The sequence below is a fragment of the Chroicocephalus ridibundus genome, chromosome Z (assembly GCF_963924245.1).
Source record: "Chroicocephalus ridibundus chromosome Z, bChrRid1.1, whole genome shotgun sequence".
NCBI classification, from domain to species: Eukaryota; Metazoa; Chordata; class Aves; order Charadriiformes; family Laridae; genus Chroicocephalus; species Chroicocephalus ridibundus.
In genome coordinates this window covers 67,906,555-67,921,962 of record NC_086316.1, presented here as the reverse complement: position 1 = coordinate 67,921,962, position 15,408 = coordinate 67,906,555, and the positions used below count along the sequence as shown (strand labels likewise).

At 36.4% G+C, this 15,408-nt stretch overlaps 1 protein-coding gene across 1 annotated transcript in view; it reads left to right on the top strand.

Moving 5' to 3' along the window:
• NDUFS4 (NADH:ubiquinone oxidoreductase subunit S4) overlaps positions 1-15,115 on the top strand; it is a 46,945-nt gene extending 31,830 nt beyond the window's left edge. The window contains exons 3-5 of the mRNA XM_063320358.1: positions 6,074-6,246; positions 10,468-10,541; positions 14,907-15,115. Of these exons, the coding sequence (XP_063176428.1) occupies positions 6,074-6,246; positions 10,468-10,541; positions 14,907-15,010 (351 nt within the window). The 3' untranslated portion in view covers positions 15,011-15,115. The remainder of the gene's footprint in view (positions 1-6,073; positions 6,247-10,467; positions 10,542-14,906) is intronic.
• Positions 15,116-15,408: the final 293 nt, after the last annotated feature.

Below are 15,408 nucleotides of genomic sequence, written 5' to 3'. Positions count from 1 at the left end.
TCTAAATTTTGCTGTATTACAAGAAAAAGTAGTTTACAAGATCCGCTCTAAGTCATTCAGACTTTTTTCCCCACCTTGTTTGAGGTAAGCGTGCTATTTAAAATTTCCTCAATTTGAAGAATGTCATGACCATACTGAAGTCTTCTGATGACTACTGGTAGCAACGTCAGCCTATTTTTATGAAATGTATTCTTCTCCCCTGACCACCCCATTTAATATGATAAATAAATATCCTCCCTTTAATAATGAATTTCTTAATTTCAGTCATATGGAGGAACTGTAAAGTGTAATCCCAGGTATTTGATTCCTCATCTCTTTAATTTCATGCTATTTACCCAGACAGCATTTACAAAACTAAGACATACTGTTACAGGAAAAAAAATACATTATTAATAATTAAATAATCACTTTGTCTTGCTCTTTGATTCTTTCTTGGCAGAAAAACTATACTAAGTATGAAATAGCCGTCTGTGCTGAAAGGGGGACTTAAAGTGTTTCAAATGTTTCACTTTTAAATTTCTAAAGTGTTGTTCACCTGTCCGTCAAGAAGGCAGGCTGAATCATAGTTATTTTTTGCATATTTATCAAAAAAATGCCTCTCTGTTTTGAGGCTTGTCAGGGCACTGAGACATGCAAAATCTGAGATTTTTGGGTTTATTTTTAGTATTATGGTTTAAACCAACAAAAACACAAGTCAGCAGTGAGCCTTTGTGCAGTGGGATGACAGGGAAGTTCTCAAGGACATTTTGCGACAGCAGCAAATCGGTAGCCATTGTGGCTGTTAGAGTAGCATCTCCTCAGCTGTGAAATACAAACTGATGAACAAAGTTTGCTGAAGCTAACAGCACTTGCAAATGCTGGACTGTTTTGGATGTTGATGCCTCCTTTGCATAATGGCAGTCAGTAGTCTAAAAACTATTGTAATGGACTTACGTTGATTACAGTAAAGTGGCAATTTCTGCTTCTGTTAGACATGCTTTTCAGCATGTCCTTTCCTCCATATCCAGTTTCTCTTTAGTGTTTTCTGCAAAACTGCCTATGGAAAGAAATTTTCTTTAAATAGAAGCTTTCATGCAATCATTATTATTGAATCCTGCTTCCTGTTTGCAATGTTCAGTTTTCTTTTTAAAAGTACACTTCTTTCACTGCTTTTCTCAAATTCTTTATTAATCGTTCTGCAGGATGTTTGGATGGGAGAACATGTTACGGATAGCATCGTGTTGTTCACAGATTACTGTGATAATGCAAAATGATGGGGAAGCCTGAAAGAAAACTGTATTCTGTGTGAATACAGTTTCCTAAGGGCAAATATGCTTTTTTCTCCTTGTTACGTCTGTAGCTGTTAGATAAATGTCGTCTGACCACACTTACTTTATTCTGCTCCATTTTCCCACTTTGATTTGCATAGTAGGTTCTGTTCTCTTACATTTGTTTCAAAAATACCATATCAAAGTGTAGAAGCATAAATGTTCTCATCCTGACATGCAGCCTAAGCAGCTGAGCACACTAAATAAAAAGCTCCTTTCACAGCAGCTATCTCGTGATATTACGCAAGATGTTCTGTGCTTTGATATAACAGCTCCTAAAGAAAATGTATTGCAACTTGAATTTATAGCAAAATTTTATGTACTTAGTCTGGTAAAACGTATTGGGGGTGGGGAAGAGAGCAAGCTGTTGTAAACTCCTATAAAGTAAAGAAAACTTCTACTTTCCCTCCTTTCTAACAAGTGTAAACTATTGAGGTTAAGTAGGTGGGGCAACCGGAAGTAATTACTAAGGCCAGTGGCATTTTTGCGGTTTAATAAAGGCAGAAGCTAATTATTCAGTTTTTATTTAAGTGAAATGATGCCAAAAAGGAGGTTCCTGCAGAGCAGCTGCACTCCTTCAGTGTTACCCTAATTTACCACAGACACAACTGTCACAAACAGAACTTTTAAACTTGATATATAGCCACGAAAGTAAGGAGCCCTTTGTCTGGAGTGCATGCAGAAGAACTCCTTTATACAAATCAACCGGCAGATGACGGACAATGATGAAAATTTGATTCTTTGAAGTCATAATGGTCATTGAAATGTGTGAAATTCTGGTATTGAAAAGAGAGCGGCTAGCAAGACTCTAAATCCTGGGTGGCTGCTGGAAGCTTGCTGGGAGGTTTTTCTGTGTTTTGACATCAACTTCCCATTGCTTGTTCCTTGTTTCCTTTATTGAAGAAAAAAAAAAGGGGGGGTGTGCTAAACACTAGATAGTTGATAGTGGTTATGTACAGTTTTTATCGATGTGTGGAGAGAAATGTCATAGGAGAAACACAACACCTTTATGCACACCTGAGCCATCTATTAAAAAACACTTGTTTTCAGAGATACTTTCAACCATTTTGTCTCTTTCCCTTGAATTATAGAGTTCCGTTTCTTGTCCCCTTTGGAATTTGTGCTATTACTGGAGTACTTAAAAGAAGGAAAATCTGATATCCTTTAAAAGTCATCTTCATGCCGAATACTACTTTCATTGACACTGCCTCTGTGAACCAGTTTTTCTCCCTGCTGTATGGCACATTTGTCATTTCTTATTACTTTTTCCAGAACAGCTTTAACAGGCTTTCCACCATGACAAGTGTTCTTAAATAGTGTAAGTTATAATAAAGACAAAACCTCCTCTTCACAATTTGATGTGATTTCTGCTGTTTAAAAAAGTGTTTTGTCTCTCTCAGCTTACTCCAAGAAGAGACAAAATGCCTCAAAATGAGGATTTTAATATTTCTGAATTACAAATAATTCAGACATTGTTATTAAAAAACCACACCTTTATATATATCAAGAAAAACAATGTCAGAATACACCTTTTAGATAATAGGCTGTGTTAAAAATTTGAAGCAGGGTTGTTAATTTTTAATAAAGCAAACCTATATAGTTCAAATCTCAAGTCTTTTATATTGTCACCTTATTATTTAGAATTTCGAATGCTGAACACCTCACTAGTATTTTAATATGCTAATATAGGAAAATTCAGTAAGGAACACTTAAAAAAAAAAAAAGAGATAGTAATGTGAAACCAGCTGTCAAAAACATCTTTGTTTTGGAAAGTTGGTTCACAGGTAGTTTCAATGAGAACTTGAACTCAGAACAAAGCACTGAAGACACAGTAAAGGGTTCAACCCAGTGCAGCATACTTCTTTTCAAGTATTATATTGTTTTAATGGCATCTTGGAGCGGGAGCTTTAGCCCATTGAAATGTCGCTTAAAGGACAGGTTCTTCTGTCACTAGCTGGAGCTGTGTGGATGAAATGATCACAATAGAGTGTTGTAATGCATTTTAAAAGTGTGAGAAATCAGTTTGTCTAGACTAAGAGTGCGCCTACAGGGAATAGGAATTTTAGAGCTTCTGTGCTCTTTAGGTGTCAAGTATGTGATAGATGCCAAGCCTTTTTATTCCATATCTTTGGCAACAGCTCAGCTATGCTACAGTACCTTACATGTCTACAGCAAGCAAAAACAGTGATTTTATGTCAGGACAACTTGGGCTTCAGAAACCAGAAACTCATTGTCCTAACAACTGTCTGTTCAATTGCCAGCTTTAAAATGGGGAAGATATCAATAAACAATCGCTGGATTCCCAGAAGGCATGGAAACTTTAGCTATAGTGAATCAAAGTATGAAGAGCTAGCAACACCATGTAGATATTTTAGTTTCAGAAAGTAGACAGGTTTTAGTTTTCACCTTGAAAAGATTTTTATGGGATGAATCCTATATTATTAGTGAAATAACTTTGATTTGGAGCCAACTGAGTGCCCGAAAAAACATGGCTTGAAGGGACTTAAGGTTTGTCTGGCGTTTTGGTTTTATTTTCATCCAGATGAACAAGTCTAGGCATTTCTTTACTACGCTTACCTCATAGCATTTTCTGGTTTTAGTACTCTTTTTAGATTGTGTTCTATATGCACTAATGTGTACGTTTTTTATGATTCTCTGGTGTGGGGACTCCAAAAGAGCAAATTGCGTATTTCCATAATGTTATTTAACATAGTATCTTATTTTAATAATTCCAGATTATTCTGAAACAATTCAAACCCCTCTAAATCTGAAGCATAAAATTAATAATTGACATATCAATTGCTGAGAATAATGGTAGTAAAAAAATTTCATAATTTTGAGCTATTTTGAAGCTTGCATATTTGGAGGTATTTGATGATAACAAACACAGCATTTTTGCGTTTAGCAGACTATTTCAGAGTGGAAAAAGAATTTTTTTTGTGACTATTCTTACATTTTCTCAATAGATATGTTTGCTAAATGCAGAAATAAAGGCTAATATAGTAGCCTGTTTCTGTAAACAGGCAAGCTGAAACATTGAAGCCCCACCAAACTTTATTGCAGGTAAAAATCCTTTTTGTTAAACAAAGCACTTTGCCAATTCAAATAAGAAAACTTTAAGCTATTTTCTTCTAAAACTGTGGTTTAAGCTTTAGCAGTCAGAAATGCCAGTCTGTCAGGAGGTGTTTAACGTATGTGTTGCAACATTCCAGTGACTGGTAGTGTTTCTTTTTCATATCACTGCTAGACTCATATTAAAAATAAACATTACTTGGTCCTAATGAAAGCTTTTATAATGGAATTGTTAAGATATTTTGACAGTTTCTGTTGGTAGTCTGGGTAGAAATGTCAGAAGTTGAAAAATCAGTGTGCACGCTTGTTTGTTTCCCCTGCTGTTCTAATTGCAAATACAAGTCAAGTGCTTTAAACTTGCTGCCTTGTGTAGTTTGAGGGACTGATCTCCTAAAATTTATTTTCTGAAGTAAAACAAAAAATGAGACTTGCCTCCTTTCAAAGGATAATCTGGTGACAGCAGCAAGAGCTTCAAAGTTTGCCACAAAACAAAATCCCATAAAATTAGTAGCTACAGACATGTAAAGCCACAGTGTTTTATTTAAACTTGTTTGCCTTTTAATTCAAGTCATGCCAGTACTGGCAAGATGAGTTCAATATGCCCAATGTCTTGCTGCACTTTTTTGGACTTTTACCCATGTACCACTTGTTCCTGGAGAGAAGAGGGGAGGGGAGAGCAGGGAGGGAGACCAAGGAGCTCCCACTGGCCTTTTAAGTATGTAAGGAACAGGAGTAGTTTAGCATCCTTAGAGATGGATTTGATGTTTGATTTCACTCTTTAGTCTGCTAGGGTGAACTGACAGGTTAATTTTATGTAATTACTGTTTAGTTTTTAGCGAGAAAGTTCACTTTGATTATATCAGATGCTGCTGAGGGTAATTTTTCACAGCAATTCTTCAAGGCTTTTCCTTATTCTTTGTCAGTTAATATTTTTAGGCTGGTTTTGTGCTCCTTCGGTTTTTATCTTTGTTAGGCTCATTTGTTGAGGGCTCACAAGCCAAGCATTAGTAGAGGAGGGCATCCAGCTACTGACTGTATACGACATTATCAAACTTCAGTTTTCTTTGAAGGTTGTAATCTCCTGAATCCTTTTGTCCTTCCCAAAACTACTGAAGAGTATTACCAGTATCAAATGTTCCTGTCTTGATCTTGAACATCAACAGAATAATTGACTGTCAAAAGCTGATATTCATAGCTTTAAATATGATGAGGGGGTCCATTTTATGTAATAGCTAAAGGTTAGAGAAGAGAGCTGAATTCTAGTACCTGCTCTGCAGTCTCAGTGTAGTCTCCCTCTGTAGGGGAGAAAGAAGAGTTTATACACTCCCGCATTTGCTTTAGCTGGTGCTACTTGGAGCGTCCTGACTTTGCAGCTGTGGTCAGAGGATGGAAGGGAATGTCTTGTCCCTCCTTTGGCACTAGCAGTTGTGTAGCTGGGAGGTGGGCAGGTTCAGCTAATTGATCCATGCGAAATCTGATTCAGCCAGGGAGAGCAGGATGATAGCAGCCCCAACATGTATCAGCTTCATTTTTATACATGGACTCATAGCATACTTTTCTGCAATATTTTTTCTTTTTTTGTAACTTAAAAAATGGAAATGAAGCGCGAAATTATGTGAAAAGCATAAGCAGTATTATTTTATAAGCGTTTTATGTGAACCCTTTTTTAACAAGTTCCATTGTGTTTTTCACAGGATATCACTGCTTTAACTGGTGTTCCAGATGAGCACATCAAAACCAGAAAAGTTCACATCTTTGTTCCAGCACGTAATGCAATGCAGGCAGGAGTTAACAATACAAAGAAATGGAAGATGGAATTTGATAACAGGGAGCGCTGGGAGAACCCTTTAATGGGCTGGGCATCTACGTGAGTAGTTACTGAATTTATTTGGCTCTTACTGATCATGTAAATTTTAAGTTTGAAATGTCCTTTCTACCTGTAAGTCTGCTTGTGTTTTAACAGTTCTTACAGTAAGTGGTTGGGTTTGTTAGTCATATGAATAATAATCTGTTATGTTTAAAAGTAGATTTTAGCTCACAACATTATCTGGAAGAGTTTGAAAAAGGTGTTAACAACCAGAAATTTCAATGATTACATTTGTGGTGATACTAGTATATGGCAGCATCAGGGAAAGAAAGTTATTGGTTACCTGAAGCAGGAAATCATTCTCAGCTTTCAGTTACGTCTTTTAAATTTGGTTAAACATAAAATAGCAATACTTAGCTTCTGTATTTTTTTTACAAAGTTTTATAAATATCCTGCAGGTCTGAAATGAGGAGCCGTAACTAATTTAAAAAAAAAAAAAAAAAAAAAACAACAGACCTATTTAAAATATTACGCTGTTTGTCTCAATGTTGCTAATATTAGTAGTAAAAACTCTTAAATATGCCAAAATCCAGAAAAGGACTAATCTTAGCTAAATATGCCATAATTTGGAGATGTAATTGTAACTTGGATGCAGTTAATGTTTAATTATTTTTTCCCTATATAAATATGCTACCTTCATTTTACAGTGTGATTGGAATTCCTGTAAACTGTGAGGACTATGCCAGCAATTCTCCTGACAATACTGTAATTTTGATTTGAAACTGTCTTGTTTGAGGCATATTGAGAAAAGTTAATTATCCTATATAAAAAAAATCAGCCACTATTTTTCAAACTTTAAGAAGGAAAATTTCTGGCTGCAATCATATTAGCACTTACGATGACAGAACACAAAATTCTATGAAAAAAAAACTTAAAAACTTAAATATGAAATAATTAGAGGGTGCATTTTTTGAGATTTATGAACATTCTAAGTCTGGTCACAGAATGATTTTTTTGTTCTTTTTTTACTTATATATAAAAATAAGTGTATCCAGAAATATTAGTTCAAGATACCTCTTAAATCAAGTCTTCCTGTTATGTTGGTCTCCCGTAAAAAGTTGAGGAGGCTCACCTGTAACATCTCGGTTGTACTGGTTTTACAAAGCTTTAGGGAAGCCAAGCTCAACTATCATTAGATGAGAAAAAATACTGAGTATGAATTAAAATATTAATTGTATTTAAACAGTCTGTTAAAATACCTGTTTTAAAACTTTAAGCCTGTATGTACCAGTGACATCATCTTAGGCATGTCCTGGGGTTTTACACCATTTCTTCCTAAGCTTATTTAAATCGCTGCTTCAGAGGGTAAGATTTCAGTGATTTAATACATGTATGCCTTGGGTCACTCAACTACTGCAAGTAGCTGCTACATGTAGCTAGAAATGACCAGGTTGTTTCCTGGGGCCTAAACCGATTAAGTGACAGACTGTTGACCAGCAATACACCTTTCCCTCATGGGTGTCCCCTAGTGCCTAGCCACTACAGTAGGGTCTATTTATACCACTGCACATATTAAGACTGTAACAGGTGCCATTAACAACTGCTTTAGTTCAGGTTGAATTTAACTTTTCTTCTAATCCCTCTTTCCTTTTCTGCTGACTTTAGCTTCCCCAGACAAATTATTTTCTGGGTGGGATTTTGCATGGTTTTAGCCAAAACAATGGCTTTTAACCTTTCTAACAGTGATAACTATTTGTGCTAAATAAACCACCTAGAAAAATGAGCCATGGTATTAAGGGCTTACCTGTACGTGAAATTGTCCTGCACTAAGTTTATTGTGGGAATTTAATAAGGAACGGCTGTTTTGAATTAATCCATCTCTGCATGCATTTTTATTTTGGGGTACGGAAAGGAATATTTCCTGTGCAAGCAAGCTCCAGAGAGGCCAAAAGCAAGTGCTGTGTTGAGAATTGATAGGTTAAGGCGTTTGTAAACTAGTTCATACCTGTTCATTTTTTAAGGAATTCTCAAAAAAACTATTAGCAGACAGTCTGGCAATTTGAAGTTACCATTCAACACCTGGAAACACCTAAGACTTTATTCTCTTCAGATTTAATTTCTGCAAAGAACAGTTCTTAGAAGTTTTCCCATTTACTTTTGAATAATGTAATGGGATTAGTGGATTAGAGCCTTTTAGGGTCTAGGGATTAGAGCCTTTTTCCTCTCAACTCGGTATACTTATTTACCTGTAGGTCTCTGCTATATTTCTGTCATTTTACAGTCTTGTTTGCTTTTTTTTTTTGTTGCATTTGTTATTTCTTTGATATTGGGGTTTTTTTCAGTGAAAATTATCCAGATGTAGATTGAAATAAAATGGACCCGTGGCATTCTTTTTTTTTTTAAATTGGGAGGTTTCATTATAGGAAGGCCTATGGATAGTTCTTGAGTACATCTTTTAGTATAAAGCTGTAAACAAAGAAAAATGGGAAATGCATGGTTTCCATTGTACAAGATCTCATAAGAGAATAAAATGTGGAATCCCAGTTTGCAGTGACTGGTAAAACAGCTTGGGGCAGGTATAGGGAATCCTGCAGCACTGATGTTGCTGACACTATCAGGGCATGATGCTGGCCGCGCTGAACTCCAGTTTGCTACAACTTATCACAAACTTAAACGCTTGGATAGCTCATTTATGGAAAGGAACCAGAAAGCTGTATTTAGATTGGATGAAAGATGACCCCACATGAAGACAGAACAAATCATTTCTGCACATTTCTCATTTCCAAACTGCCTCTGTCCTGGAAGGTTTTCACTGCACTTGCAGTTCTGAACAGGCAGCAGTCCCTCACTACACTTCAGGCTTAAACTTCTTTGTTCCCGCTTAGTAGTGTTGAGAAGATTTTTCACCAATCATGGAAGACAAGAAAAATAAGCAAAAGTTGTCACAATATTGTCATATATTTGGGTCGCTTGATTTTCCACTGATCACATCATGGACTAATTCTTGGTTTGTAATTCTCCTTACTCCCTTTGTAAGAGAAATCTTCAAATGTCTTTAAGAAGCCCTTCTTAGTGGCTTGTGAAAGTGTAATTTCTGCCTTTATCCTGTTTTCCTCTCTTTTATTGGGGAATATATTGGATATATGGTGAACTCCATTTTTTCCATTTGTACATGAGATAAAATGTTGTCTTTGCTGGAAGCTAGATTCCCCCCTTCCCCCTCTCCCTCCGCCAGTCACAGGCTTTGTCCTTTATTGTAGAGAGTTCAATGTATCATCGGTTGCTTTTTCTCTTCATTTACCCTTCTGGCTTCAAAGAGAGAACAGTTGAGAGGCAGCTCCTTCAATAGTTTGTTGCTATTTGGTCTTGTCGTCCTGGTTGTCTCCTAGGCTTGTGCGCAGTGTTGTCTTAGGGAAGCATTATCTAATCATTGTGTTACTACAGTTGGTACCTTATTTCTCCGAAAGTTTTGTAGATTGATTTTGAGAACTTTATTTCTTTTTCATCCTTTGTCATTGTTCTTAAATTGAGCTTTTATAGCAACAACTAAGGCAGGTTTGTTTTTTTTTTCTAAATGGGGTTTTAATTTGTTGCAGAAAGCTTTTTGCTGTTTGCTTCCTTTCAGAAATGCAGTTGGGGAATAGCTGATAATCTAAAACTAACGACTGTGTATTTAGTTAGCTACCAGTTCGCATTTCTGAGCTTTGTTTTCAGTGGTGGCCTGAGATCTGCTTGCTGTACTGGATAATTCCTGGAGGTCACCTCAGCCAAAGCTGAACTCTTGAGGTTTTTTGCATACTTTTCAGTTTCTGATTAATGCCTTCTCTACTTATGTTGATATTCTGCTGTTTTCTGTATAAGATTATTCTTCTCCAGCTGCTCTACAGACTCCTGCTCTCCTTGAAATGTTCAAAATTACCTTAATCCTCCAGATCGTCCAAAAAGGGAGGGACTAGGCAGCTTTAAAAATCAAAAAGATAGTTGCAGAGCACGTATTATAACCTTGGCAGGTGGTTAGACATGTTTGTCTAATAAAAAACTTAAAAAATTATTGTCTGCAAGGAGTTGTGAGGGAAGTTTAACAGACTGAAATAATGAAACAATACTCTGCAGAAAGTGTTAATCCTGGAAATAATTAAAAATAAAGGGATTTTTAATGGCTTGTGGGGTGGTATACTAAAAAAAGTTGTGCAATACAGCACTTGACTAGCATTTGAGATACAGATATAATTATTTTTATATTTCAAATGTGCTTAAAATTTGTCATCTGATTTCTTACAGAGCTGATCCTTTATCCAACATGGTTCTTACTTTCTCTACTAAAGAAGATGCCATTGCCTTTGCTGAAAAAAATGGTATGTATTGTACATACTGGGTATGAGGCGTTCAGCTTTCTATAGGCAATCTTGATCTCGAGGTATTAACAACAGGAAAAAATGCAGAATAAAGTACCTTCCCTCTATTCCACAAAATTGGTAGACCATTAGTGCTCTACTTGAGGAGAACGGGGGAAATATTTCCAAGGGTGCTGAAGACATTGAATCTAGGCCTTTGGCTTTCTGGAAAAGTGTTCTAGCCTCTTGGAGTTACTATTGCAATGCTTTTGTAAGTATCTGTGTTTTGAATGAGAACTGAGCCTTGCTCAGCACTTGGAGGAAAATTAATATTAATGCTTTAAGAGTATTAAAGTACCCCAGTCTGGGGCTCCCAGCTACATGGAAGTGGGATTTTTGCCTGAAGGCTTGATGTGACCATCTGAATTGTACTTACGGAAAGACTATCAGAACCCTTGTGAATATTTGATAATCAGAAAAACTAAAATTAAGTGACTACCAAGTAAGCATGTTGGACTTAAATTTTGGCCATGTTGCAGAACGCATTTATCGTAGAGTCGCAGAATATCTCAAGTTGAAAGGGATCCATAAGGATCATCAAGTACAACTCCCTGCTCCACAGTACTGCCTCAGACTAAGCCACATGACTAAGAGCATTATCCAGATGCTTCTTAAACTCTGACAAGCTTGATGCCTTGACCACTTCGCTGATGAGCCTGTTTCAAGGTCCGACCACCCTCTAGGTGAAGAACTTTTTCCCAGTGTCCAATCTGAACTTTCCCTGATCGGCTTAATTCCATTTCCTCGTGTGCTGTCACTGGTGGCTGGAGAGAGGAGGTCAGCGCCTCCTGCTCCGCTACCCACCTTGAGGAGGTTGTACCTAACTCTTCCAAGTATCATACTAAAGTCTAAACGCATAACTTGATGATTGATCATATTTGAGAAAAAGATAGTAGAAACCCCAGTATCATTACTTAATATTTTAATGCTAATGATGTATCAGAAGGACTGTATCTGCAAACTTATTTGGGTATTTAGGCTTGTATTTTCTCACAGAATTACAGTACTGCAAGCAGTATCCATAATCTCAGCCTTTTGAATATTCAGCTGTCCTTTTATGTGTTGTTCTGAATTTTTAGCCTCATTTTTTTGTGGTGGTTTTTTTAGATCAGTTTCATTTTCCCTAGAGAGGTAGGCTTAATGCTTGTAGCTCATGGCTGTGAGGAAGATTAGTTGCACTGAGTTAAAGCCAGGAATAATGCACATGGAGTATAAGCTTCTTCAGAAGTCTTCCCTGTGGTCTGCAGCTTTCAACTGTATTTAGGCTGGGGTAAATTGATCATAAAGTTTCTTGGTCAGACCAAATTGTGTAAAGTTGTTAGATGGCTTATGTCATACACACCAAGACCAGTATAAGTTCATTAACTTATACAATTAATAAGCTAAGCCATTTAATGTGCAATTTATTTGCACTTTTTAATAGTAAAGGCTAGTATTTAATTCCTCTATTCCTCTTCTAATTGATCTTTTTTTAACTTAATAGTCTTAGTTTTATTGAAAAATAAATTGTATTCACTAAGAAAGTAATGGGATCATCATATTTGCATTGGATATACCAGTTACTGTGCAATTTTAATAGTATTTTTTAATGTTTTGTGAACAAGTATGAAATTTGGGAGAAACAGATATTGCTTTACTTATGCTTCTGTATTGTTCATGCTATTCCTATTTCTTAGGCCTTTAATTCGGCCTTTAAGAGAAAAAAAAAGAATTCTGGCCAATGTATCACTATATTAATGAGCTACTTATGTCATCTCTTTGGAAATATTATCTTCTGTCTTTTCAAAATGCGTATTCAAGTAAAGTACTGCATTTGTTCAGTGTAGAAAGTTTATGCCTTCACTGAATTAGTAATGCATCTCCATTGTGTGGGAAAACTACAAGGAAATTCTACCAACTAAACTAAGTCTGTGACTTAGTATTAGTATTACTAGTTCAATATTCATTTAGCTTGCACCCTTAATTTTACGATAATTGAGATGTACCAGACTTTTCTGCAGATGATAGCTTGCCTATATTATTATTCCAGTTTTATTTAAGGTGGCTTAATTTTATGCTTATCAGATGGAGCTGATAAAATATAAATTTTACAATATTTAGTTCAGCTTTCAGGAAGAAATTTGAAACTTAGACACACATTTACAATGGAACTTTTCTTCTAAACTTACGTGTTAATGAAACATGACAAAGTCGAGGAACACAAATATTTACCTCTCTGTCCTTCCTGTATGAACCACCCAACTTTTCCATTACAAAATTCCTTAAGAACCTCAAGTTTAATTTCTACAAATCCTAGATATTGCAGGTATTTTGGTATGATTGGGAAACCTAAGAGTTCCTTCTCGCTTAAGGACTTAGCACACAGAACTTAGGCAAGCTCTCCTTCTGCCTGTCCCATCTGATGTGTTTTCGAATATAGGAGTAAGAGTACTAAATACAGTGTCAGGAGAGATTTCTGTCCAAAATATGACAGCTGAGGATGGTCTGCAGTCAAGGCAAGGAGGAAACACTTCTAACTGGACAAAACTAAAATTTCAGCCTGTGGACCTAAATTCTTTTTTGTCCTGTCCGACATCACCAAGGCAGTTGTTTAAAAACATACAGCTTTAGTAACAAGGATGGAGAGCGTTTCTACTCCACAATAACCTTTAGCCGGGTGATGTGGGTATTCTTCCACAGACGATGAAATCTGCTTTCTATCCACTTGGCTTGTATGGCAGGGTTCTGGGCAAGAATAACCTCCCCCGACACTGTGGTATTTTTGTAAAAGTGACCTCTGCTCTCTGCATGAGCGACTGAAGGTGCCTAACTCAAGGAGAGTGTTCTAGAGTGTGAAAACCTATCGCATATGGTGGCCTCTCGCAATCCAAAGTTAGATGTAACTAACTTTGTGGATTTTGGATAGCTATGGCAGCCCAAGTCATTGTGCTGGCAGTTGTGAATCTCTGTTGGAGACGTTCGGCTCCTCTCTTTCTAGTGTATAAAAAGATGAAGCAATAACAAGGGGCTGTAGATTCCATTCCAGCAGCCAAGTGCCTCACAGTTAGGTGTTTTAGTGCTGAATGTTGCAATACCAAAGTCTGTCTCTGGATCTAGTTCTGGCTGTTTACTCAAGCTTGTATTTTTAATCAGAACAGGAGGCAAAAGCCAGTGCTCTCGCAAATGGAAAGAATATCTTTTTAAAACCTCTATTCCAGTATATCTTACGGAGAATAGTTAACTTGGAAATTAACATTGGTTCAGCCATGAAGAAAATGTTTGTGTGTCATTTGTGAATACACAAAATTGAGGCACAGTGATGTGACTACTGGTGTATCTTACAAAACATGTTTTGATGTGTAGGTGTATCTTCAGTGTTTTATGTGACCATCTTAAATGTTGTAAAAATTCAGATATATGTTAAATCTTTTGAAACTTAACGAGTTTTTGGTTTAAAACTAAGGAAGAAAAGTATGATCTTATCAGTATCAGTTAAAACTGCATACTTAACCACTTCTACCTTCAACTTGAGTATCTCAACTTTGAGTGAAATGTTGCAGCTAAAGACACCAAACTTTGGAATACTGAGTGCTGCCCTGGCAACTTTCCAGGCACCTGGAGGCTGCAACCAATTTGCATTTTGATTTACATAAACACTGATGTCTCCACCTCCTCTTTTCTGACATTTTTTAGCATTTCTCTTGCTTAACTATCACATAATTTACTTGTCTTCTATCACTTCATTCCCTTTTCTTTTACTCCTAATTTTTTATGTTCTTATAAAAATGTTAAGTATTAAACTCCTTTCTAAGGCTGAAGTTTTTTTTCTTTGCTCTTCCTTTCTTTGGTCCTCCCACCCTTCTTTTTTCTCCAGCTTTCCAAGGTCTCCAACTCTCCCAACCTTTGGGATTGATCTTTTGTATGCTATTTTTTTCCACATTTCATTTTCATTTTTCCACATTATCTTTATTTTCATTTCCCGTCCCAGCAAACACAGAGCCTTAGTGCTTCTGTGATGCTATGTAGTTGCGGACCAAGGAACTTGCTGGACAGTCAGTGTTCCCGGTTGGGCTTTTCACTGACTGTGAAGTATTTTGCAGGAGTAAAGAAAATGGAGGTATGTAGTACGGTGAAATCTGATGGAGAGAACGAGCATGTGTCACATCTGTGGCATTTCAGTATTCTCTGCTGCCAAATACAAAGGAATAAACTAGTGGATGCCTATGTGGAGAAAAAGATGCTAAAGTTAAAAGGTTTAAGTCACATTTATTCTATATTGTATGTTGAGAATATTTAGAATTCTCTTTGTTTCTTGTTTCCCCCCACCATTTCCCCTGTAACCTCCAGGCTGGAGCTATGACGTTGAAGAAAAGAAGATTCCAAAACCTAAATCCAAGTCTTATGGTGCAAACTTTTCTTGGAACAAAAGAACAAGGGTGTCTACAAAATAGGTTGGCATTGGCTGTCTGACTGTGAATAAAGTCAGCTGTGCTATATTTATAGTCCATGTATAATACATCTCTTAATCTCCTAATAAATTTGACCTTTAAACTACAGATGCATCTTGTGATGTCTATTTAAAATGTTTTTGATGTCTCCAATTGAACCTGTTACAAACTTCCCTATAAATAGAGGAGATTTGGAGTGTTCATACTTCTAAAAAATTGCTGTACTAGGAATCTATCAAAAGGAATGTTTGAAATAAGCTGCAACTTTAAAGATTATGGTTTGTCTTTGATGGTAACTTTATATTCACTCTCTGGTTTAAACTTATCAGCTTTGCATATACAAATTCTCTCAATAGAAGCTGTGGTTTTTTCTTTCTATACAAGAGAAGTTTGTCAATTGA